Here is a 25,787-nt window from a genome sequence, read left to right as displayed (position 1 = left end):
CTGCCAGCACGGAGGAGCCGGGAGAGGTGCAAGAGGGTGACGAGATGCCCGGGGTTGGAAAGGGGCTTGGAGAATTCACGCTGCCAGGCTTTCCCGATCCTGCTCGCCCGCAGCCGGCGGAGCGCGGGGCCGCTCTGGGCCGCAGAGGCAGAGCCCCCCCCGGGCGGGAGGAAGGTCACGGCAATATCACACGCAGAGATTAGAAGCTACTCACGTTGCTGATCTGATCCTGAGTCTTCTTGATTCTCTGCAGCTCCGGGGTGTCAGCCACCACGCTGAAGCCTTTCCCCTTGTTCTTCTCAAATTCCTCCTTGTAGCGAATCTGGGTACAAAGGACAAAAAAGCAGATTTGAACACGGGGAAAGCTGCCACGCACAGCAGCTGGATTCAGCAGCAGACCCTCCCCGCGACCCACGCGCTTCATGAGATGCAGCAGCTTTCTAACCGGGTCTCTGCCTTGCTCAGGAGACCCCCCCGGCGTATCCAGTAATAGCAAAACGGGGTACTGCCGAGAGCTGGGACGCACAAACAGCTTCCTATGCATCTGCTGATCTTGTTTCTCTTTCGGCAGGGGTCGGGGTGACTCGGATTTGCTTTGGATTTCCCATGGGCTACCGGTGTGCCCAGGTCACGGGCCGCAGGGCTGCTGCCCGCTTGAGAGCCCCGGGGGTTTTCTGAGCGACACCCGCCCCAGCGCGTTTCCACGCCAGGGGACATTCAGCCACCTCCGGGAAGGAATACACCCAGGTGGCCATAACGAAACCGGAGCGTGGAGGGTGGAGGCCGGCAAAACACAAGCATCCTCATTTCTGTTTGCCAGACACTGACACCAGCAGCCCTTCCCATCACACCCAGCAGCTGAAAAGTCCCGGTTTTCTTTCCTTTTTTTTCTCTTTTATTTCTTTTTTTTTTTTTTTTTTTTAAATATAGCTCTACACAGCTTTAGGACTGGAGCATCCAGCTCTCCCAGGAGGGAGCGAACACGGCCCCGGCCCCGATGTGTTCCCCAGCCCGGGGGCTGCCGGTCCCCGGTCCCCGCTGCTCCCACCCCAGTCACCCAGAAGCAGAAGCAGCTTCTGCAGAGGCTGAAACCCAACGGCTGCCTCGGCGGCTCTGGGGGGGAAGGAAACAGCGCCCAGCTGCCCGGCCTGCCCCGACACAGGGGCTGGCTTGGCTGACGTTCACATCCCAGCGGCCAGAAAGACGCCCTGTTTTCATCACGGGGGGAATGAGACGAGCGGAGAGATGCCCTGACCTCCTCCATCCTCTCTGCGAGGACCTGCCCCTGCACCGATGGCTGTCGGGAGCTGCCTCTGCCCATCTGGGGAGGAAAAAGCCTTTAGGGGCTCTCGTTGCAGCCAAAGCTGCCCTTCCCAGGGACTCGCCTGCTCTGGAGCTCGCCTTGTGCGCTGCGGACCGCTGGATGTCAGCGCCAAAATGAAATGGTCACCACCGGCTCTCATGCGAGCAGATCAAACCCCAGGGTCCCCGTGCAGCCATCACGGGCAGACGCCGCAGCCTGGCTCCGTGTGTGCCACGGGGGGCTGATGCTCGCCCACCCCCGGCCGGTGGGAGGTGGGGGGCAGAGGGGGCAGAGCTGCCGGCGGTGGGGAGGCTTAGATTGGATATTAGGAAAAAATTCTTCACAGAAAGGGTTGTCAAGTACTGGAAGAGGCTGCCCAGGGCAGCGGTGGAGTCGCCATCCCTGGAGGGATTTAAAAGCCGGGCAGACGCGGTGCTGGGGGACATGGGGTAGTGGGGGTTTGGGCGGTGCTGGGTTGATGGTTGGACTCCATGGTCTGAAAGGTCCCTTCCACCCCAGACGGTTCTGTGAGAAGGGGAGCAGGAGCCGCCTTGGGTGGAGCAGGGTGGGAGCGCAGCCGATGCACCGCTCCCTCCCGCCGCAGGAGCGGGAAACGCTCCACCGAGCACCGGGGCCGGGCGCCGGCAGCCTCCCGTGACCCTTCCCGTCCCGCAGCCGGCCGGCCGGAGGAAGGGGAAGCCAGGCTGGCCCCGCGAAGGAAGAGCTTGCGGGATGCTTGCGGACTGGCGCCACGCTCACGTGCAGAGCCAGGATGAAGCTCGGAGGCAGAGACGCGGCAGCAGCGCGGGGGAGGCAGGAGAGAGCCGATTTCTCCCCGCCACACACACTCCTACGGAGACGCTCCTTCAGCCCGCACGTATTTGCCTCCCATCCAGACGGCGCGTCCAGCTGGGCCTGGAAACACCTTTCGGGAAAGGCTGCCAAACTTTTTATAGTGTCTTCTGGAGAAGCCAAGACACACCTCTGCTGCCATCTGGGCTCTCCGGTGGCCGTGCCCGGCTCCTGAGCGGAACCAGGCAGCGCAGGCAGCATCTGGGTGACATCGATGTGCCCGGGTCAAACCCCTCTGGTGCCGGAGCTGGAGCTGTGGGCAAGCAGCAGAGCATAGAGCGGGTCCTGCCCCCTCTCCGGTCCAGAACAACACAGGAAAAAAGAGGTTTCCAGGGGAAAACGAGGCACCACGGTTTCCATTTTGCAGAACCCGCGGCTTGGAGGGTTCAGTCTGGAGCAGGAGGGGACGCCGGACACCAGCTCTGCGGCGGGACCAGCGGGCACACGAAGAGCTCGCCACTGGCCACATGGGTTATAGCGGTGAAGATACCGCAGAGCTCGGTGCTCTGCTTGCAAAGGCAGCTTATCCCGCAAGCCAGGAGAAACCCAAGCTCTGAAAGGCCGGCAGAGCCCCTCGCCCCTTCTTCATAGCCACGGGGTGTCACAGACACCCTTAGATAGATGCTACCATCTATGAGGCACGTTAGATTTCTAACTCCAATGCGACATTAGAAAGCAGAGGCTTAACGAACCAGGCTGCAGAGTCCACCCTGGGAGGATATTAATACAACTGAGACGCCCAAGCGCATCGGAGCAACACAAGAGACCGATTTCAAGGCAGAAGTCTCCTTTTCCTTGAAGCAATAAGAGGCAGAGGGAAAAAAAAAACAAACCCAACTTTGGCTAGCTGGGTTAAAGAACGTATCTTGAACATCACCGATGAGGAAGGAGCAGCCCCGAGGTGTTAACCATGGGGCACGAGGAACCAAAGGTCACCCGAGCGGCGCCGTGAAGCCTGTGACACACGGGCAGGCAGGGGGTGAGTCAGCCCCCGCGACGGGCGGGCAGAGGGGCTGCGGTCGTCCTTCACCCGCTCCGCTCTCAATAAAGGCTGTTTTCCTTGAGATCTCGGGGATGCTGGCCCCGCCGTTGTGCCCGGAGCTGCTGCTCGCGAGAAGCGGGTTCTTCCCGCAGCCCCCGGCACAGCCGGCCCCGGGGAGGTGACACCGGCACCGGCCACGAATGCGCAACTTGAGGAGATGCAAGAAATCCAGGCTAGAAAGATAAAGAGCCAACGAGCAAGAAGCCTAAGCACTTCCTCTGATAACTTCTGTATTTTTACCCTCCTAAATCCGTCCCCCTCCATCTTCCTTGTTTTATTTACCCCTCCAACATTCAGGATGCAGGAACTTGGCCCTAAAAACCTGCCGCACAGGGATGCCTGACGGCGGGGGGGACCTGACCCAGGGGTGGTGGGGGACGATGCTGGTACCTGGGGGCAGGTCTACCCCAAAACACGTGTCCAAGGCTGTTTCTCGCAGCCAAATGGGGTTCCTGCCCGCCGGCACACCCGGCCACGGAAATCAGAGCACGGTGCGAGCGTGGGGGCGATGCTGGGAGGAAGCAAGGGCGACCACGAGGCAGATACTGTCCCCGCTGTAATTTAACAGGATCCACGGCCCTTCCTGGCTTCGGCGGAGAGCGGCCGGGTCCCGGCGGGCTGCAGCCATCGGCGGGGCTGGGTGAAAAGGCCGGAAAGGAGGGAGGAAACGCTCAGACAAGGCGCTTTTCAGCTTCTCCCTGCCCTTATATGGGCACCGGGCTGGGACAGGCAGGGGATGGGGCAGGGGGTCGGGGAGGCAGGGGATGGGGGCAGGGGGTCAGGGAGGCAGGGGATGGGGGCAGGCAGGGGATGGGGCAGGGGGGCAGGGGGTCAGGGAGGCAGGGGATGGGGCAGGCAGTGCTGGGTGGGGAGAGGTGAGCTGCGACCACCCGCCATGGAGAAATCCCACAGGCTGCCCTTGGAGAGGCAGGAATCCTTGCTCCAGCCACGCTCCCGGGGTCCTGCTCCCTGGGAAACCGGAGCGCAGGTGACCCCGGGTGACAAGGAGGGACAGGAGCGCACGGTTGGGTGCATCCCGCCGCGCTTTCACGGGGCTGCAGACAGCCATCGCTCCCGCCGAGCCCACCAGCCCCCAGCCCCGCTCCCGCCGCTCCGGCTCGGAGCCGCCTCTCATCCACACGCTGTGCCAGAGAGCGGAGCGACGCCGGCAGTGCCGTATCCACACCCCATCCTGTAATAATACTAAAAAAAATGGGATCCACAATTAATTTCCCCAAAGGAATTGTTCCCACCGTGATAGGAAGGAGAGTGACAACGCGTGCACCCGCGTGTTATCCGACACGTTGTGATCCTTCGCCACCACAGCCCCTTGCAGGTCTCAGCTCAAGCACATTAAACCCTCCTTGTGTCCGCATCCCCCCCGGGGTGACAGCCACGGGAGGGACAGGAGACGGGGACCTGTCTCCCACACCACGGGAGCCTCCACCCTCCGGCAGGAAGGGCTGCACCCAAACCCACCCATTTTAAGAGTTCGAAAGAGGAGCTGCGGGACGGGAACCTGCAATTTTCTTGCCGCGCGTGGGCTGTAAGAGAAGGCTGCAGGCGTAAAAGCTGTCACTTTGGAGACTCATTTAGCCGCACAAGACATCATTATCCAGCATCTACCAGTGACCGGAACAGAAGACGCCTTCTCAGGAGACGCAAATAGCGGAGGCATCGGGAGCAACGTGAAACCGCTCCAGCTCGGCACGCAGCCGCCCTGTGCCCACTTTGGCACGGCCGCCGGCAGCGGCTCCGGTGAGCCCCCGGCTCTTCCAGTCACACCAGGGTGGATAGCCGGTGTATTTTTGGTGGGAGGAAATACGGGATCAGCCTCCTCGGGGTCATCCACAAGGACAGCGGCTCTCCAGCCCCGCGGGGGCTCTGCTCCAGGGGAATGGGCAAAACTGCCGGGGAGCGTCAGTCTCCTTGCCAGGGAACGACCCTCCACCGGTCAGAAATCAGACACGGACCCAGCCATCGCCCTTCTCCTGCTGCAGCTCCCGGCCACGGCTCCTCCGGAGGGACACGCGCTCGGGGAAGCCTCGCGCCGAGGACCAAAGGCAAACGCCAGCCCGAAGGCACGACTGTTCGCACAACCCTGATCTTTCTCCACAGGGGATTTTATTCCCAGACCCACGTGCAGAACTCTGCCTGTCCCAGCAGCGTTGGCCGGGACGCGTTTTTCAGGTGGCACCTGAACTGGCAAACCGCAGTGCAGAAGACCTCCTGCCAGGCTGTCACCACTGCAAAGCGGAGCCAGCGAGCCCTTCTCCACAAGCCTTTCCCCGTCTCAGCTCCAGTTCATCCTGTTAATTTGCGAGACCGAACCCCGCTGCCTGCTTTGGAAGGGCTGAAGCGACCTATTCCCGTCCCCAGGGGTTTGCTCAGCTCCTGCAATTAGTAAGGAGGGATTGTCAATAAACCAGAGCGGCTGCTAGTGCTTTGGCTAGAGCGCTTCTAGAAATACAAATGCTTGGAAAACAGGAGACTCCCTTTGTAGGCAGAACAAAGGCAGAAAGGAATTAAGATCTTATCTGAAGCCTGTTTAGGATCTATCCTCCCCAGGGCTTCGGCGCTTCAGCCTGGCAGTTTCCACCTGGTTCAGCTTTACCAGCCTACCTCCCCCGGCTCCCCATCCCTCCTCCAGCTCCCCATCCCTCCCTCTGGCTCCCCATCCCTCCCTCGGCTCCCCATCCCTCCCCCGGCTCCCCATCCCTCCCTCCGGCTCCCCATCTCCCTCCCACTCAAAGTCCTACTTTGCAGCTCATCCTGGTGTGAAACCAGCACGGAAAAGGTGGGGTGCAGGTGTCCGGCAGACCCTGCCTGTCCCCCAGCCCCTCTTCTGACGTGCTGACATGCGACCAAGAGGGCGCGGAAGGCACTTCCAGCCCTGTGCTATCCCAGCTCCAGCCCCCGATGTGCCGGAGACCACCGGGAGCTGGGCATGGCTGCTTCTCTCCCAGGGACACTGGTTCCTGCTGGGGTTTGAGCTGTAGCGACTGGCTTGATAGGATAAAGACACCCCTCCCCTGGAAGGAGCTGGTTTTGCCTCCAGCCACCTCCCGCGCACCACAAGGAGCTGGAAGCCCCAAAACGCTGCAGAAAAGCCCAGGCAGGGAGCACAGTCCCTCCCCGGCGTCTCCTTCAATAAGCAACAACTAATGAAGAGCCTGAATTCGTTGTAGAAACAGCACTTGGAGACTCCAGACCGCTCGGCGCAGCGCGATCTCGATTGTTACCATGGAAAAGCAACCGTGTCCCTTGAACCGCCCCGCGAAACACAAAGGCGGCCCCGGGCTTAGCCCGAGCCCTGAGCATGAGCCAACCCGCGCTTGGGCAAGCCAGGGAGCTGTTGGGCAACCAGCTCCGAGGAAGAGACCTTACAACAGGGGAGGTTTCCAAACTCGGTGCCGGCTGCACAGGCACCAGCAGCTCTCTCTAACAGGTGGGGTCCCGAGGTTCCCCCTCCTCCTCCTTCTCCTCCTCCGGTGGGATGCAATCTGCTTTTCAGCTCCTGGCACTCTCAGGCTACCGGCAAGAGAAGGAAGGAAGGTCACAGCATCTCTCGCAGCACAGCAGGGAGAGAGGAGTGCACTGACCCCGAAAAATGAACGGCTCACCCTGAAAACATACAGCAAATCCTGTGCTGTCCTCCCTCCGCCCAGGACCGACACCGTTACGCTGCCGAGCTAAGCCAACGCGCCTTGCTGACAGCACTCCGGGCGGTCTTTTTGCCCCTTTCCAAAGGGAAAGCGAAATTAAATAGATTCCCAGAAGAGCTGCCACATCCTGTGCCCTCCTGAGAGACGCTGACTCAAGCCAAAAGTGCCCCTGGATGCATTTTCCTCCAGCGCAGCGCGCTCCGGGCACGCGTCCGCAGTTGTGCAACGTCGAAGCTCACAGCAACGGTTCAGGGCATCGCCTCAGATGCTTCGGCACGGGCTCTCGGCAGAGCAGAGTCCCACAAAGAAGGGTCACCCACCAAAGCTGCCCGTTTCGGCGCCAGCCTTGCCCTTCCAGCCGTTGCTCTGCAAAACCGATGCCCACGTTTCTGTGGTCAGTGTCTCGGAGTAAGAGAAGGAACCCGGGGATTGCTCCTTGGCCCACCCAAGGGACCAGTTCCCACCATATCACCGGGAGTCATCGGCGCGAGAAGCCAGCCCGCAGCCGTGCGTCAGGGCTGGGGACTTTTGCTGATCCAGGGACACCTCCAGGGTATAAAACGGGACACGTCTGGACAACACCCGTCTCAAACAGGCTCTGCTCTTCCCACTAGAGAAAGAAATCCTTATCTGTGCCAGTCCTTATCCCTCCTATCTGTTTATTTCTGCTTGCCAGAGCTTTCAAGCCCTGCAAGATTTGGGTTTACCCGAAATACTCGCCCACAGAGCCAACGCCTGCCCAGACGAGGCCGTTTCGCCTGGTTGGGCGGCCGGGCGGGAGCAGGGAAAAGATAAACCGGTGCAAGGCACGGAGCGGGAGCAGCAGCGCCTGCTGGACCCTCCCCACCTGCGGCAGGGCACGGACGAAGGGAACAGCAAACACAGCTGAGACGGGCGAGACCCGCGAGGAGGGACCCGCGCCCCAAACCCGCCTCTCCGCGAGGGCGCGGGAAGGCACCGGAGCCCGGGAGAAAGTTGGGTGACGACGGGGTGAAAGCGCGGCCACCCCGGGGCGAGGAGGGACCCGCGCGCTCACCTGGCTCTGAAGCTCGCTCTGCTGCTTTAGGCGCAGGTTCTCGGGAGTGTCTGCCACCATGGTGAAGGACTGCTTCGGGTAGTGTCTGCGGGGAGAGCGACACGGTTAGGCACAACGTTCCCACAAGCCACGGCCACGCTCGCCGCCCTCTCCCACCCAGCCCGTGACCAGCAGCCCCCCAGGCCCCACTCCGGAGCATCACGGCGAGCAGCAGCAGCACACGCGGGGCTGCGGAGACGTCGACACATGGACACGCGGGATCAGCAGCAGCCGTTTGGGATGACGGGATTTCTCACCCGCGCCTGACACCTTCCCCAACAGACACCCGTTTCTCTCCCAATCTCAATATATCAACTTCAGCTAAACTTGTTTTATCAAAAAAAAAAAAAAAAAAAAGGGGAAGGGGAGGGTTGGGTTTTCCCCCCCGCCCCAGGGGATAAAGCCATTCAAGGTTCGTGCCCGATTTCTGGAGAGACCTTAACACACCCTCAGTTTTCCATTTGAACAGTCCTCAGGGTAATGTTTAGCCCAAGGAAATGCTGCTAACGCCCCGCTCCACGATGACTGTGCCCGTCTCGGTGCTCCAGCGGCGGCGGGTCAGAGGGGGGTGGTTTCACTCGCTTATTGGACTGAAGTTTCAGCCGCGCGAGCCCCGCGTTACGGTTCCCTGGTACAGCAGGCTACCGCGACGCTGGCATTGACCACGCCAGCATAACCGTGCCTGGCTCGGGGCACAGGCTGCACGACTTCACCTGCACCAGCCCGACGCGGGCACCGAATCCTCGGGATGGGGCTGAAAGGGGAGCGCGGAGCAGGAGCCCCCCGTCCGGGGGCTGGCTCCAGGCTGGCAGCCGTTGCTCCGAAGGGCCATATAGCCGCCTCTGAAAGCGTGCGCAGCCTCTGCTACCGACAAACACAAATCAGCCGTTTAGAAGAACTCACGGGCCAGGCAGAAAAGTAAATGCCTAATCCTCGAGCTGGAGGCTGCTCCGAGCCCCGTCCAAGCAGACGCGTGAACTTCACGGGGCAGGTCCCACCTCCAGGAGACACGGAAAATAGCGAGAGGCAAATCCCTGCCCTAACAGGGGAGGTTCGGTGCACAAACACCTCCGGCTGGGCTTGACCAGACCCCCCCCCGCCCCAGCAGTTATTACTGCCAAGAAGCGGCAGCGTCGGTCCCAATGGCGTGAGGATCTACCGCTCCGGTCCTGGTCCTTCACCTGGGGTCAGCTGCGTCCTGCAGCACAGGGGATGCTCTCGCCCATGGCCGGATCCAGCCCTGGCAGCCGCCCTCGCTGTGTCTGGAGCACGACACGTGGTGCGGAGGAAAACGCTGGCAAGAGGAACGTTTCCAGCCTGCCCAGCACTGGCCACCGTGGAGGCAAAGCTCTCCGTCCACAACGCTCCCCAGGAAAAGCCCCGAGAGGAAATCTGACCCCGAACAGATGGTGACGGCTCTCACGGGACGGCAGAGAAACCCAAGACATCCCAGAGCAGCGCTTTAGGCTTATAATGCAGATAGCAGAGAGCACGAAGGGGAAAACTGCCTTTTGAAAAGATTCAGAGGTTTCTCTCTCCCAAGGGTTAAAGCGGGACGCCCAAACTGGGTGGCAGGAACAGATTGCGGGATTTTAGGAAAGTTGCTGCCTCGTGCAGGAGAGGGGGTGGGAGGCAGAGACAGCACGGGCCCTGGTTCACGCCGAACACGCGTGGCATCAGGGCAGCGTGTCACGCCGCAGCCCAGTTTCGCTTTCAAATACACGCGAGAACTTGGATAAATTCTCCTGCGCAGCCGGGCGACCCCACGGCCCTCTCGCTCGGCAGCTCCTCAAAGAGGTGCCCAGGGCGAAGCAGCCCCCTGGAAAGAGACCCCAGCTCCTCGCTGAGGGCAACTGGGGGGGGGGGATCTCGCTCGCTCGTGGGGATCCGGAGGCTTTGAGCGCGACGCCGATCCCGGCTTCGGGGCCACCTCAGACCACACAGCCCCCACTTCCCCCATCTGCAGCCACGTAAGCCCAACGGGTGGCTGCACCAAGCTCTCACCCGGCAGCTACGCAGCAAACCTGGGGGCGGCTGCAGCTCCCGTCGTCCCTCCCCAGACCACAGACCACATGAAACGGGTCTCTGCGGGTCTTGAGAAGCCCCCGGGGCTGCGCTTTGGGAGCTTGTGTGCTCCGGCAATAGCAATTATCTATTTACAGCATCAGCGTTAGCACCTCTGCCCCAGGAGGCTGATGGAAGCGTGGTCAGGGGAGGGTACGGGAGCAAAGGCAGCTGCGCGGGGAGGAGCGGGGCCGAGCGCCGCGGAGCAGAGCTGCCGGAGCAGGACAGACACCGACGGGCAACCGCAGACCTGCAAGAGCAGCACATACCTCAGCAAAGCAGCAACGCAGGAAACTCGAGAATAAAAATAGCTGCCTCAGCCACACTGAAAAAATAAAGAGACACCCCCCTCCCCGCCCCCCCCCCCCTACACACACAGAAACCAAACAATGCAGATGTGGTTTGCAGAAAGGGGAAAAGACAACTCAGCAAGCAGCAGCTCGTCCCCTGCTCCCTCCTGCACGGCGTGGGGGGCGAGGGGGTGGGGGAGCCCACCCCCGCCAGCTTCCCAAAAAACACACACCGCCTCCCCGCGCGGGGTCCCGTCCCGCTGCCACGTCCCGCAGCATCGATTAGGTTGGAAGGGACCTTTCAGATGATCTAGTCCGACCGTCACCACCACCCCGGCCGCCCGCTGCTCTGGGGAGGGGGGAGTCCACACTGGGGTGCCAGAGGGGTGGGAAACACCCTGCCCCCCCCCCGCCTTCCCCAGCTCGGCCATCCCCGGAGCATCTGATGGGTATCGGCCACGGGACCCCAGCCAGCTCCCATCCTTCACCAGGGTGTAAGGACCAGCCACACCCCCACAAAATAAGCCCAAATTAACCCTCCACAGCACCCCCGCTTCCCCCCCCGCCCCGCAAACATCCAACAATAAGATGGCAAAGGACAAGAATCAGTTTTACACAAACAACAGATCACCGACCGCCTGAAGGATATAGTTTAATCTCTGTTTAAGATTAATCTGATTAGAGGGGATGTAATAACGCGTGCTCAGGCTCCCTTCCCCGCGACCTCCGGGCACTGGTGCGTCAGGGCTTCACACTGGGACGCAGCATCACGGCAGATATTTCACCAAGCCTGCGGCTCGCGCAGACAAATTCCTGCATTAAGACTCCAATAATGACAAAATCCCATCCTCCAGGAGGATCCCGCGCTCACCGGGAGCAACGGACACGGGGCGGTCACCGGGGGGTCACCACACTGCAGAACCGGGCACGGCTTTGGCGTTTATTTCAGTGATCTTGACGTTCTGGCCACGGTTCCTGCTCTCCCGGCAGCCGGTGCCGCCGGTTTGTGGGTGTCCGGGTCAGAGCTATGGGACACTTCGGGAAGGGCTCAGCTACTGCCACCGCCGCGGAGTTGCCCCGGCGAGTGACGTTTTAGAAGCGGCAAAACAGCCCAAGACACCTTGGGACCAAATCCCCACCAGCTGCTGTCTGTGGCTGGCAGGGATGAACGGCTTGGGGAGGGGGGGGACTGGCAAGGAGGGGCTCGGTTTAAACCACACTGGCCCAGCTCGGCCCCTGGCTAGCCAAGATTGCTCCTGGAAAGGAGCATTAACCGCGCTAATTGCCGGGTTAACGCATTCATACCTTGACAAGGCAGCATCGGAGGAGCGGGCCACCGCAAGGAGGATGAAAACCCTTCTAAGTGGTCAACAAGCCTCGGTGGCCAGGACGGCAGGCGTGGAAGGAGCCTGCGTTTGACAGCCCTTGCTCAAGGGGCGCTGGGCTGCTCGCAGGGATGACCCCGGTCCCTTCGGAGGGGCAGCTCCGGGGAGGCCGGTACCTGCGGGGCAGCGTCGGAGCAAACCCCATCAGCAGGAGACGGGCGTTTCTTTTGTCCAAGCCCAGGTGCCATTAGGCAGCTGCCGGGGGAGCTGGGGCTTAATTAAGCGCAGCGCTAATCCACTAAATGCACTCCCTCAGCTTACAGGGGCACGGGAGGACGGTCCTGAGGCTTGTCTCTTGTTTTACCCCCGTTACCGCTCGCACCCCGCACCCCTTTCCTGAGTTTCCTGGAAGTCACCGCCTGACTCATACCAAGGTCAAAGACGACAAAGCCACCTTTTAAGTACAAACAGCTCAAACCCCGAAGGCCCCCCCCAGATCGCTAATTCTCCATTTGCGGATCAGGGCCGCACGGCAACGGGCTGTGCAGAGCAGCCCCAGACCCGCCGGGAGGACGGGAACGGGGCTCCGTCACGGTCCTACGGGGACAGCCGAGTGCCACCCCCCGCCTGGGGTCTTTGCAAATCCAGAGGATTTTTCCTGCTTTACAGAGACCCCCAATTTTACCATCCCCGGCCCCTGAAGGGCACGCGGATGGAGGGCTGCCCCACGCTGGCAGGGAAGCCGCAGCGAGATATGGCTCCCGCGAAGGGCAAATGCCGTTTTTGAGTCGCGTGCCCCGCCAGGCAGAGCCGCGCTTACGGCTCAGTCATGGCCCAGGAGCTCCCGTACTATCTGCCGGTGCCGCCAGCCGAAACCATCGCATCGCCATGGCAACTGCATCCCATGCCCTGGGCACGCTAATAACGCTTGGGAGAAGCCGAGTCCCCGGCAGCAGCCTCCGGGTAGAGGGAGGAGGGAAGCCCCAGTCACTGCGAGGGCTGGAAACGGAGAAATTCATCCCCGCGGAGCTCAGAGAAACTGAAACGCCACGGTTGTAGGGGAGGAAAAAAAAAACACAAAAAACCCAAAAAACCTGAAAGACTGCTAACAGCCCTGGTTCTTGCGTTTACAGGAACACCACAGCGGGCTGTGCCCTGCTACAGCCGCAGCCTGGCGAGGGAGAGGAAGAGATGGCCATAGACCGCACAGACCAAGCTAGAATTAGGTTTCCGCTTCTGTTACGTTTTGAGGAAACCTCCCAAGGATTTGGGGCAGCTTTTCACTCAGCCTCGAGCCCCTGCAGCCCGTTATTGGCAGGCAGGAGTGACCTCTCCGTCTGCGCCAGGCGCAGGATGAAACGCGCGAGTTGAGCGTCTTCCCCTAAGATTAGGCGTCGCTTTTCTCCCCAGCTCCCGAGACCTGCCCCACGGAGACCAGGCATTTCAGTCCTGCCTGGGGGAATTTACGGCCGGGGGTTCCCGATGCAGGAGCAGCGACAAGCCCCCCGCTGCCGCTGCCGCCAGCGCAAACACAGACGCCCGGGTCCCCGCCACGCACTGGAGCAGGGAAAACCGTCTCCCGTGCATGAGAATCAGCCACGGTAATAGCCGGCAATAAATTAAAAGTTAATGAGAAGGCAGCGAGCGAATTGCCTTGGGTGGGAGCGCGGGAGGCAGCGCGTGCGTGGGACGGGGGCGCGGATGGGCCGGTCCCTCCTGGCATGGGGGGGCTGACGGGGGAGCAGACCCGCTTCCCCCCCCGTCTCACAGCCCCGGCCGGGGAAGGAGCAGAGCCACGGGTCCTCCCTGCCCTCCCCCAGCACCACCATAAATACATCTTGGCTGGGGAAGCGGGGAAGGGGGAGGGTGTTTATTGCTCAACCTGCCTTGGCTCCTTCGGAAGCCGCGCGAGCAACACACGCCAAATCCACCCGGGCAATTACCGAGCGGCCACTCGCACCAGCGGGGACAGAGCCCAGGGCTTCCACAACTGGAACCGGCAGGAATTTCGGTGCCCACCACAGCAGCTTCCACGTGGCGCCGAGCCCCAGGTCCACGGGGGGAAGGAAGAGGGTCCCCAGCCGGTGTCACAGCGGAGCGTGCTCCCGTGACACCTGCCCCGACGCCCTTCACTTGCTTCCTAAGTCAGTGCAACAGGCAGAGAACCGTGCAGGGAAGAAAAGTCGCGTTCAGGGAAGATGGAGCCCTGAAGGGCCATTAGGAAAACCCTCCGGGCGCCCAGGCTTCAGGCACAAGCTGCAGAGAAGACAAACGGGGGGCGGGGGGGGGAAGCCGCTTCGAACCATCCCTCTTCTGACAAACTGCAAGGAAATAATTAGTCCCACGCACCCTTAGACGTGACACTGGCGTAAAGTCTGCTGCTAAGTAATAGCTGCTAAGGCAAAACCAGTAACCTTTCAAGAACAAATGGGAGCCAGGGGGGAAAAAAGAACACCCCCGGGAGCTACCTGTAGGGAGGTGCCCCTGGTGCCTGACGCTACAACAGGATCCAAACGCTTTGCCCCTGCTTTGGTAGGAGCATCATGGTGTTTCCCCCTGCCTGAGGGCGCGGGGATGCAGGAGGGTGAAGGAGGAAGGGAGACAAGTTTCGGTGGGTCTCGGGGACCGCTTTGGTGATGCTGCGGCAGCCGAGCCGGCGGCTGCGACGCAGGAGGGAGCGGAGCCCAGGCAGGCGAGCGCACACCGAGCCCTCGGCATCCCCGCAGCGGCTCCGTCAGCCAGGCAGACGCGGATTATTTTAATGACCGATGGAGAGGATGGAGAGGAGCCCACCCAGCCTCGCGGGCAGAGCCGCCAGACGGCCGGTGGATTGGCCTCGCGCTTCGGGGTCTCCCCTCGCAGACACTGCTGGCATCCATCCTCCGCCTGATTAGAGCCTAACGAATGGGACAGGCGGGATCCCTCCCCCTGCCTGACCCCCCGCCGCGGGGGGCTGCTGTCAGATTAAGCGAAGCAGCACGCGAGTATGTGGGGCAGAGGGACACGTGATGGAGCGAAGGCTCGGCGGCGGCATCGCATCCTCGCTCGGGGGGCTGGCAGAAAAAAGAAAAACACCCCCTTGAATCTGCAGCTCCACAGGACCTCGGGTGATTACACCCATCAGGAGAGACGCTAAGAAAAGCCACCCCGGATTTCACGCGCTGCAGAGGTAATTGAACTAAGGCGAGGAGGAGCACGGCGATGGCAGAGACAGCCCGGCTTTCAGAGGTCTCCTGCCCTGCGCAGGCAGACCCTACCCCACCCCCCCCGGCTCTGCATCTTCCCCCCCCAGGGCCAGACAGCCCCCAGCAGTTCGGTTCCCGCAGCACCTCCAGCCCCGCAGGTGCCATCCACGGGGCGGGCGGCTGCTCGCCACCCTCAAAACCCCACAAAAACCCAGTTCCCCCCAAAAGAGGAGCTTCACAGCCTGCAGCAAGATCCCGTGCACGAGCCCTTGGCAAGATCCCCCCGGCGAGGCCGCGCCGGTCCAGCCACAGCCACCGGAGAGGAGGCTTTTTTTGTTGCATCACTAAATCAGGTCAATCGAGTCTCCTCCAGCCACAGCCAGAGCCGTCCAGCTCCTGTGTTAGGGGTTGTTTGAGTGCGGCAACCGTGAGACAGAGGAAAGCCGACCCCGCTGTTGGCAGCGCGGTGCAGGGTCCCCGTGGAGAAGGGTCCGTCCGCTCTCTGCAGCTCACAGCTCTGCCGTCTCCCCCAGCATCGCTGCGACACCCTCGCGTAGCCGCGGTAGAAAACAAAGCTCTCGGCCGGCTCGCTTCAGCAGCCCCCAGCGATAGCTGACGACTAAAGGCACGGCTGAGGTAGGAAACTCCTTCAGCAGCGACGTTAGAGAGCAAACACAGACCCTCCTCCCACAAACAGCCCCACACCAGCATCTCGGTCCCAGCTTCCTCGCGACCCATGCGTTAGACAAGACCCAGGCGGCATTTCCACCTCCCCGGGCAGCAGCGCAAAGGCCGCGCCAGCGATCTCAGCCCTGGCCCGACGCGTCTCCCCCAGCACTCGCGCCCCACCGGGTCCCGCTCCTGCCCTCAGAGGGGGTTTTGCCCACGAGAGCCGCCTTCCCGGGGAGCCAAGTTAAGGGGCTGCGCTTGAACTTCGGAGCTTCGCACGAGCTGGAAACAGAGTTAAACTTCCCCAATAAAGAGATTGGTGGGACGCATCTGTAAAAACCCACTTAAGTGTGCTGTGGCACCATCCAGATGTTCTACAAGGAGACAACTGACGCAGCCCTGGACCCAGGCTTGGCATCTTCAGCGTGACTCAGACAGGCGTCTGCTCCGACAGCAGGGCTGCTTTACGCCCCGCATCACGTGCGAGCTGACTGAGCGCTCGAGGAGCCTCTCTGCCTCAAAGCGCCGCTTGCAGCCAACACAGGCTGCTTCGAAGCCAGTCCTTCTGGCAGATTCTCTGATTCGTCCAGCAAGAAGCAGCAGCGCGGACTTTAGCACGGGATGCTGATACCCCGTCCCCTCCCTCCCCTCAAAGCTGCCCCTCCGAGAGGCGACGGTCACCTTCGCGCAGCTGTATCGGGGTTTCGGGAAAGAAGAGTTAAACAAAGGAAGTAATCGGCTCTGCTCTGCCAAAAGGCTCTCAAGTTCACATCCTGCCTTTCAAAGAGCTGCCGATTCTTGGGGACAAGCTTAAAAAAAAAAAAAAAAAAATATATATATATTAAAAAAAAAAATAAACTGTTCTCTTTTTAATAATAAAAGCAGCACCACGCCGCTTCGCAGAGGGCTTGCGAACTCCCTACTACAAAAGAGCAGGCTGCAGGGAAGAGACTTCAGTTCCTCCCAGCGTTTTCAGGGAAAGGCTGCCAAAATGGCTGGGCCGGCCCTCCACGTGTGCAGCTGCTGCCTCCTCCCAGCATCTGCTGCCAGCCCGCCCCAAAAAGCTGGCTTTGCGTAACACACAACTCCGAGCACAACTGTGGAGGATGCTGTTTCTCCAAGACGCTCCCGCTGCCCACCCAGCGCACCGGTGCCGGGCTAGCAGGGGCTGGAGGAGGCAGGACCCGGAGCCGGAGTGGGGGGAGGCAGGACCCATCGCCCCCAGCTCCGGCCACGTCCCGGCGCAGGACAGCAGCGGGGAGCCGGGGTTCGCTCAGCCAGCTCTGCTCTCCGTGAGCACCCGCAGCATCCATCTGGCCCCCATCCCCAAAGGCTCTGCCGGCAGTTCCCGAGGGCGCCGCAGAGCTGCCGAAGTAAAAACCAGCCCGTTTTCACAAACCTGCTTCGATCCACGACGGAAAGATTTGAAGGGAAGGCAGGAGATGCGGGGCTGCCAAGCCGTGAAGTCAGAAGTCGCTCCTGGGAAGGGCTCTCCTGGCCATGCTGCTCCCCCTTCCCCATCCCCAACCCCCCCCCAAACACAGCAGCGCCTGTCCCATCCTCCCCCCGCCACCGCTCATGGGAACAGAGCGGGCCTCCCGACGGAGCTGGGTTTTTCCACAAGGTTTCTTGGCTCCAGGCAGGGATAAGCAAGTTCAGGAAAGTCAACATTCATCCCCAGGCTGCCCCTTCCAGCGAGGCTGATACTAGGCAGCCCCAGCCCCGACCCTGTGCTCCCGGCTGGGGGGGATGCCCTTGGCTGCTGCCCCCCTCCCCGGGCAGGGCTGCAGGCAGCTGCCCACCCCCAGAGCGCTGCCTGAGCCCCCAAACCCCCCACAGCGGGGCAGGGGGAGCCGGCTGGGCTCTGCTGCGCTCCATGCAGGACAAGGACGGCGGGAGGACCCTCACCCCCCGCCGCAGCACACCCCGGCTGCCGGGGATGGCGTTCCCTGAAGAAGCCGCTCACTTGCCATCTGCTGTGCTCAGACGAGATGGTTTAACAACAAAGCAGGCACCAAACACCTGAAGCAGGAGCAGATCTCCTCCTCCTCAACTCCAGGAGCAGTTGGGAAGCATCTGCCGGGTGGGTGGAGAACGCCTGGGGGTGTTGGGAAGCAGCAGCTTGGCAATGCCGGGTGCGGAGTTACCTGCGAAGAGTCCGGGTGAGGTTTTCCCTCTCCCACCCCTGCAGAGGCTTCGCCCGCGCAGGGGCACCGCTGGTGCGAGCTGGTCTGCAGCCAGGGAGGGGAGGGGACACCCGGGGACGGGGTGGAGGAGGGCAGCAGAGCCCCACAGGAGGATTTTGGCAATTCCCTGGAGGAATCGCCTCAGCTGTGAGAGGTCTCCCCATCAGACCCTGACGCGCTGAGAGCCCTGGGAGCGAGACATCCCCAAACACTTCAGAAACCAGAGGCTTCCCCCCGCCAGGAGGATTCACTCCCATCTGCAGCCTTCCGACCATTAAATCACGGCGTTCCTCGGGAGAGCTCTCCGTGTACCACAGCCCCTCTCCCCCACAGAAGGGGGGTCAGCGAGCCCTTCCCCAAACACAGAGGTGACGCAGAAGCAGCCCATATCCCCCAGATCCTCAGAGCCATGTGTGCTGGGGGTCCTTCCCCCCCCGACCCCGCCACGGCAGCATATGGGGGAGCCAGCTTTCCTTTACACCAAGCCCCAAAAAAAAAAAAAAAAAAAAAAAAAAGCAGAGTCTGTTCAGAGCTCCACGGCACGCAAAGTGTGCGCACCACGACAGAAAAGGCAGTTCTTATCCAGAAACTCGGCACAAATAAAGCATGGGATAAACACCTGGACTCCGTCCCAGCAACACAGTTGTTCCTCTTTCCCTTCCTGCCCCCCCCCCCGCCCCTCCATCCTCCTCAAACTTGGAAGATCACTTTATTAACGTAGTAGGCTGCTACCAGATGGAGCGGAGAGGAATGCCAAGAACAGATCACTGGCTCCTTGTGAAGCTCAGAGCCGCTCACTAACTTTTTCCAAGCAAGGAGTTCGCCCAGAGGTATTGAGCCGCTCGCTCTGCGCGGAAAGGCAAGGATTTTAACAGCGAGAAATCTGCCAGGGAGGTTCTTCAGGTCACGGCCAGGAATTAAAGGTTTTCCAGTTGCGGTTCAGAGCGGCTGCGCCCCGGTAACACGAGGTGCTGGGTCTGGGTGAACCAGGACAGGCACCGGGAGCCGCTTGCCCTGACTCAGGGCAGAGGAACGTCAGCCCCGAGATCCCCATCCCTCGGGGACACCTCGCACGCCACCGCCGCGCCGGGGCAGGTTTCTCCGCAAAGAAAGTCAGCTCCGTGAAGGAAAGCTGAAGTCACGCAAGTACAGCAGATGGAGGGAGCGGGGACCCTGCCGACACACCTACGTAAGCTATTTTTGGCAGCCTCGCTTAGCCTTTGGCCCCTTTTTGAGGGGGGGGGGAAATAAAAAAAATGCAGTTTCGCTGTGCTGCTACATCTCCACATCCCCTCATTCCTTCTGCTCCGTGCTGACGGGGTGGCCTGAGCCAGGACTACAGCAGAGGTGAGCGCAGGGTCTCACTCGGTGGCCCCATCTCCTCCCGCACCCTCAAACAAAGGATGCCCCACGTCAGGCCAGGCTGCCGCTCCTTGGTGGGGGAGGAGGGACTGCTGAGCAAGGAGGCCATTAACTTCCTGCCAGCCAGTCTGCAGCAGTAAGGAAATAAAAAAAAAGTAAAAAAAAAAAAAAAAGAATAAATAATCCAGCGCTGTGGGGTGTGCAGGCAGCAGAGACAGCCCCTCTGATCGGCCGTGCTCCAGCGGCGGGATGCCGGCGCAGGGGATGCTCACGCAGCCAGCGCGGGGACTTCCAAGCAAGGATGCATCCAACAGGGCAACGGCTCGTACACCAGCAGGAATTCAGGCAAAGCCACAGCTCCGAGACAAAGTCCCCTCCCGGGTCTCGTCTCGGTGTCCTCGAGGGAGAGGAGCAGGACAACCTTGTAGCCAGGACGGAGGCAGAGACGGAGCCTCTGGATGCTGCTCCCGCTCCCCACCTCAGCCGCCGCCTCTCTGCATTTCAAGGAGTGATGCCGCTGAAGACGCCGACTCCCCAGAATACACAGCTTTGAACTCTCAGACAGGATTTTCAAGGCACAGATTTGTGCCGCGCTCTGAGGCGGAGGTGCCGGTCACCAGGGCTGTCTGGACGGAGGGGACCAGAGCCCCACTGCCCAGGGACGCAGCCCCGGTCCCCCAGCTGCAGCACAGAGCTGTTACCCCTCCAGCACCGCAAACGAGAAATTAAAGCCTATATATACTGCAGATTTGGGAGCAGCTGGTCCCCTGGAACTCGCATGCCGTCTGGCCTGCCCTTCGCAGCCCCGCTCTCCCCCACCCTTCATTGGCAGAAGCCTCAAAATTCACCTTGATCTTGCCCTTCCTCCACTTCTACCTCTTTCGGTTCAAAGCGCTGGTGTAAAGAGACGAGCCCAGCCGGGAGAGCTGCTTCCAGTGAACAACCAGCCCCCCCCCCCCGGTACCCAGCTGAAGCCGAAAGGGGAACGGTGACGAGGGTGGAGACGGTCACGTCTGCCACCGAGGCATTTCCCGACACCGACGGGCACAGGAGGGGGGGTGGGGGGCAGAGTTAACCAGCCACCTTCGTGAAAGGCTTCACACAGATTTATGGCTGGGGTAATGTCAGATAGGGAGGAAGCCCAGCCCTCTTCCTCCTGCTCTCTTGAAGAAAGAAACTCAGGAATTTGGCAGGAGGCCACGGCTCAAACAGAGGAGACCCTGTGCTAAGGCATGTTCAGAAAAGCAGCCTCTTCCCTGCCAGGATAAACGTTGCTTTTCCACCCCCTTCTCCGGGGACAGGAGATGTTGTCCCCCAGCTCCAACACCAGCAGAAGCTGCTGGGGAAGGGTGGGCTCCTTATGACACCTTGCCTGGACGTTTCTTCCTCCCCAGTATATTCCAGAGGGACCAGCCGAGAAGGAACCAACCCCACGTCCTCTGGCAGCATCTTCCCATCCCCCCCCGGGTCTGGGCATGGCAGCCCCCACCCCGGCAAAAAGGGGCTGGCAGCTGCTGGAGGCAAAGCCCCACGTGCCAGCAGTTTCCAGCCGCTCTCACTTCCCTCCAAGGCACGGCCAGGAAAGGTGGGAAAAACATTTAAGGCTGGTTTCCGCGCACAGTTTGAGCCTCCAGGGCTGCCCTGGGGTGGAGGCGAGGCAGACAGAGCTGTCTCTCCTTCAGGAGGCTGCTAAAGGGTTAAGACATCGAGCCAGCATCAAAGGGAGCTCTCAGCAGAGGGGGTTGAGAAACTGAGATGGGTCGAGGTTGCGCAGACTCCTTGGAATCTCAGGAATTTCCCATTATTATCCCACTTCCCTTCCAGCAGCCCGGAGGGAGAGAGCACAAGAACTGGGACCCCCGGCCCATCCCTACGGCCAGAGGCAGAAGCACCAGGGATGGAGGATGGACGTGCCCCAGCGCTTTGTGCCAGGCAGGGCTGGTACTGGGGGGCCCACGGTGTGAGAAGGAAGCTTTGGTTCCGGACACTGAGAAGAGCTCAAGGGTCTCCTATCTCCTGCAGCTCTCTGCAAAGCAGGGACTCGCCGATCCCAGGCTGGTTGGTTGGACCATGGTCACGGGAGGTTGAGAGACCTGCACAGTCCAAGAACAAGCGTCCCTCCCTCCAATCGAGCGTTCACCCTCCCTCAGAGCACAGGTCTCCCCCTCACACTGCTCCAGGAAGCTCCCAGTTTCACCTCAGAAGCTGGAGCTCTAACAGTGCCCCATGTAACTAGATAACCAAGAGTTCTTTGCTGCTTCTCACACCGTTTCAGGTGAGATCCCAAGACACAACCGTTACCAGCCGAGACTTGACTGCCACAAGCCTCATCCCAGTTCAAGAGAAGCTTTGATTGTGACTTCACCAAGGTCATCGTCACCAACACCTAACATCAGCATTAACCAACCTCCAGAAGAGCTACAGCACTGGGAGGTTTTGCTGGGGCTCCGCGTGGCTGATGGTTTTACCTCTTCTCCTTCCTACTCGTCTTCGACATCAATAGGGTAATACCCATCTTACAGGGATGTCGCCAGGATTAACGTTTTTAAAGTATCCTGTGAATGGACCACGCTATACAAGCGCTAAGTAGTATTACGTTATCTAATTTTCCTTCTAAGAACTGCTAATGTGTAAGAAGCAGCTACAAAAAAAATCTTATTGCAAAGCTGCTTTACAGACACTAAGGAACACAACGCGTCAGGCACGCAGAGCCCGGTGCTTCCCCGCGGGCTGAGCGGGGACCAGCGCCCGTCGTGCCCAGCTTTCTGGGCTCCGCTGTTGCTTAATTAAGGGTCCTTCTTGATAAGAAGGGAAAAAAAAAAAGAAAAAAAAGAGGTCTGTGAATATCCACCGCTCAGAAGTGGACTGAAAGATCCAGGAAAGGGAATTCACGCGGGGTACAGGCAGCGGCTGCCGTCATACCCGCGCTGCTGCGGGGAGAAGGATCTCACGTTGGAGCCGTATTTCCCTTCGGATGCGTTTACCTTCGTGGCGCCCAGGGCAAGCGCAGGTACACGACGGTGGATGCCCTGGGCCACGAGCCCGGGCTGCAGGGACACCCGTGTCCCCGGCCGGTTCACACACCCCATTCCCCCCGCGCAAAAGGGCATTTCTCCCCTCCCCAAACACCTGTGTTCAGCTGGGGGTGGTATAAACTCCTTCTTATTTCCCCTTCTTGAAGGGGATACGGATTAAGACCGGCTCCATGTAAATGCCTGCCTGCATTTGAATTGTATTCACTTTTTGTCTGCCCAAGCTGGGACTGGAGAGCAGCCGTCAGCTGGAATTTAAGCCTGGAAAACGCTGTTTTATTACCAGCGTTAACTGGCCGGTGTGACCCCTTCAGCCAGGGCTCCACGTGTTCTCCCAGAAACTGCTGCAGAGCAGCGGGGGAAGGACAGTTTCGGCAGAGCTCGGGGTTCCCCACAGCTCTCATTTCGGGGTGAGGACGGGTGTTAAGAGGCAGGAGGGTCCAGCGAATCCCACAGCACCTCCCAAACCCAACACGAGAGCAGGCAGCAGAGACTTACGCGTTGCAATACGGCTTCTTCTCGTAGCCCTTGTAGTTTTTCATGTTCAGGGTCATCTTGCAGGTCTCGCAGTGGAAACATGCTTTATGCCAGAACTGCAATCAGAGACAAGAGAGCTGTTAACACCCGTGACTTGCAAAAAACAGGGCCACGTCCCACCGGAATCTCCTCCAGCCCAGAGATGTCCGTGATGACACCCACGACCCCTGCAAAACCCAGGGGACGGACAATATTCCTACCAGTTTAGGACACAAGTCAATGCCCCCTCACCCTTCCAACGCATCTTATCTCAACAGAGACGCAATGTTTGTGACTTGCATTACAGTAGCATCTCGCTGCCTTATCTCCAGGCCAGGAATTCATCTGGCTCGGCCAAATACGGGACAGGAGAAGCCTCCTGCTACAAAAGAGGCACAACGTGAACCCCCGTGAGCAGGGAGACCTCAGCAGAGGTAACAGCAGCGGTTTGCAGGCTTCAAAGTTGCTGCTTTGGGGTTTTTTTGCTGATGTTAGCCAAGAGATAGCCAGAAGAGCAGGTCAGGTGAGGCTGCACACAAACGCCGAGCGAAGACAGAGAAGGTGGTGGTTCTCGTGAGAAGCAGACAGTCCGACAGCGAGGGCTCAGAGCTCCTCACCGCAGAGGCCACCCTTCTGCCTGTGCCGGCGAGTCCCCAGCCCCACAAACCCTCCGGCCCCAGAGCGGGCAGGACCACCCCAAGCACAGCTCGGCCCCGCTCTCCCCACCGCGGGGCTGTCACCACCCGCGTCTGCTCCGGCCAGGGCTGCAGCCCAACACGGGGCAGGGCAGACGGCAACTAGAAGAGGAGCCGCCAGCCTGACCTTTCGGTGAAGGCAATTTTTGCATCTTCTGCCCCACCGCTCTTGCGCCAGCGGCTTCAGGTTGGCCCCGCGCCCAGCCTGCCTGTCATCCGACCGGAGCTGTACGGCAGCTTTTAACCAGCCAGGCACGCTCAGACTCAAGGCTGAAGATACAGACCCCAAAATTCAGACTGTGACCCCACATTATGGGTTGCAAGGCTTAATGAGTAGTGTTTTAAGGTTATACGGCTACTCCCGAAGGAGCGATTTCCACTTGGCATTTAAATGACCCAAGTGGCTTTCCAGGCTGGATGGAGACAGCTCAGAGCTGCTGCCGAGCAGTCCTGCAGTTCGACCCCACGCAGACCAAGGCTGATGCCCCACCAGCCACCAAGTGACCAGACTTGGTGCTTCCTCCGGCAGCCACAGCCGGTGGGACGTGGGACCAGACCAGGCACCGCAGAGCCGAGAGCACACGGGCAGGAGCAGGGACGCGGGGAAAGCACAGCCCAAAGCATCGTCTTCGCTCGCTGGAGGCAGGGCAGCGCTGCCCCCCACAAACCACCCAGCAAAACCGGGGGGGAAGCTGCCGAAAGCCGCATTAGCAGCTCATGACGCCAAGTAGATGGCGGTCTGCAGGCCCGCAGTGTGACACCCGGGACTCGGCGCCAGGCACACGTTTAACAGGCAATGAGCAAACCCAGGGCGAGCAGCTGGTGGCCGTTGCTACGATTCCCACCCTTAAGCTTTAAAAAAAAAAAAAAAGATAAGTCATTTCCACCACTGCAACTGCTGGCTGGGTCTGTGTCGCTGGGAGGAGATGGCAAGAGCCAACCCCGAGCCCTCGTGCCACCTACCCCCAGGCACCACACCCCGGAGCACAAACACCGCCGCGGCTCTGCGAGGCTGTGACTCAGCCCGGGAGGACACTTTGCCTCATTTCAGTTGCTCAGAGCAACATATTTGTTCTTTTCCTCCAGTCACACGAGTTCCTCCAGAGCTTGTCCCCAACAGCGCGAGGGGGCTTCTTACTGCACCGGGGGCTGCTCCGTACCCGCGCCCTCGCTCACATCCAGCCTGCACAGGGTTATTTTCTCCCCTCCCGGCTTCCAGACTCTTTAAGGACAGACAGAGCAACAGCCCAGCCCTGACTTCTTCAGGCATCCTGAGAGTTACAGCCTTTCGGTTGAGTCGCTGCCACGTTAGAGGTAATTAACGGACCCCCTCCAAGCTCGTCAGCCATTCACAGCGCTGCAAGAGCTGCGCGTAAATACCAGCCATGCCACTATAAATACGTAGCGATGAACCGACGGCCAACATGACTTCACAGCCTCTTCCTCCCAGGAGCCGAGGGGGACCTGGCGAGGCCGGCCATGCCCTGCCCGCGGCGGCCTCCACAAGCGCAGCAGAAGGGATGCGCTCAGGTGGCCTTTACCCCCCGCCAGAGAGCAATTAATGACTATTTTTGCCGCTGTTTGCATTAGGCACTGCTCAGCCCTTATTAGCCACTGCCCTGTGGCGCTTACAAAGCCCTCTGCCCTGAGCGGGCAGCTCAGCTACCTGGAGAGCACCACCCCTATCTCCAAGCCTCACTGCCCCATAACTTTGTCTCCCCACTGACAGCGTCAGCGCCAGACCCACGCGTCTAAACTGTCACTAAAAGGAGGGCTGCGACACAGCACAGGCACAGGGGAACGGCAATTATGTAGGCTTCCAGTAAGGCTGCCGCTCACCCTCCAGCACGGCTGCAGAGAAGGAGGACACGTTTCAAATAGGTTTTTCAGAGAAGCATTAACTCCTGTGCTCTTAAATTCCCAGTTCAAAGTACTCCGAACATCTGGAGGTAAAACAGCAGGGTGCTGCTCGGAGCAGGGATGGAGCAGGGATGGAGCAGGGATGGAGCAGGGATGGAGCAGGGATGGAGCAGGGATGGAGCAGGGATGGAGCAGGGATGGAGCAGCCCTTCAAGCAACTTTGCCACTCGCAGCATCCCAGGTCTGGGGACAGAGCTCGCAGCACAACCCCGTTTATCCACCTAAAGCTGGTGCTCCAGCCACACAACATCCCTCTGCCAAGCAAAGCCGCTGCTCCACACCTGGGAGCAAGCGCCGCTTGAGACTGGAGAGTTTGAGGACAACATGAGGGGAGACTCCTGGGGCTGAAGGCGAATCCTGGATCAGGTTTGATGCTCTGTAACAGCTACTTCTAACTTCTACTCGTTTTCAAAAAAAACCAGTCGTCTGACATCAGCTTTACGTGGGTTCAGCAGTTGCAGCTGCAACCGCCAAACCTCGCTCCAGGGGCGGGCGGCGCAGGAGATGTCACTTCCCCGGCGGAAGCCAACCCCGTCACCCAGCACCTTACCGGGGAGCCGGGAGGGCTGGGGGGAGGCAACAACGCCCATTTCCCCCAGCCCCAGC

The 25,787-nt window shown here is 60.4% G+C and overlaps 1 protein-coding gene across 1 annotated transcript in view; it reads right to left on the bottom strand.

The window, feature by feature from the left end:
• Positions 1-25,787, bottom strand: part of LASP1 (LIM and SH3 protein 1) — a 34,669-nt gene that overhangs the window by 7,068 nt on the left and 1,814 nt on the right. Inside the window, exons 2-4 of the mRNA XM_063354680.1 lie at positions 22,549-22,643; positions 7,899-7,983; positions 215-322 (exon numbers count right to left, since the gene is read on the bottom strand). Coding sequence (XP_063210750.1) covers positions 215-322; positions 7,899-7,983; positions 22,549-22,643 — 288 coding nt within the window. The remainder of the gene's footprint in view (positions 1-214; positions 323-7,898; positions 7,984-22,548; positions 22,644-25,787) is intronic.

Source organism: Chroicocephalus ridibundus, chromosome 17, assembly GCF_963924245.1.
Source record: "Chroicocephalus ridibundus chromosome 17, bChrRid1.1, whole genome shotgun sequence".
Taxonomy (NCBI): Eukaryota; Metazoa; Chordata; class Aves; order Charadriiformes; family Laridae; genus Chroicocephalus; species Chroicocephalus ridibundus.
The sequence above is the reverse complement of the archived record's forward strand: the minus strand, read 5'-3'. Positions and strand labels throughout refer to the sequence as shown.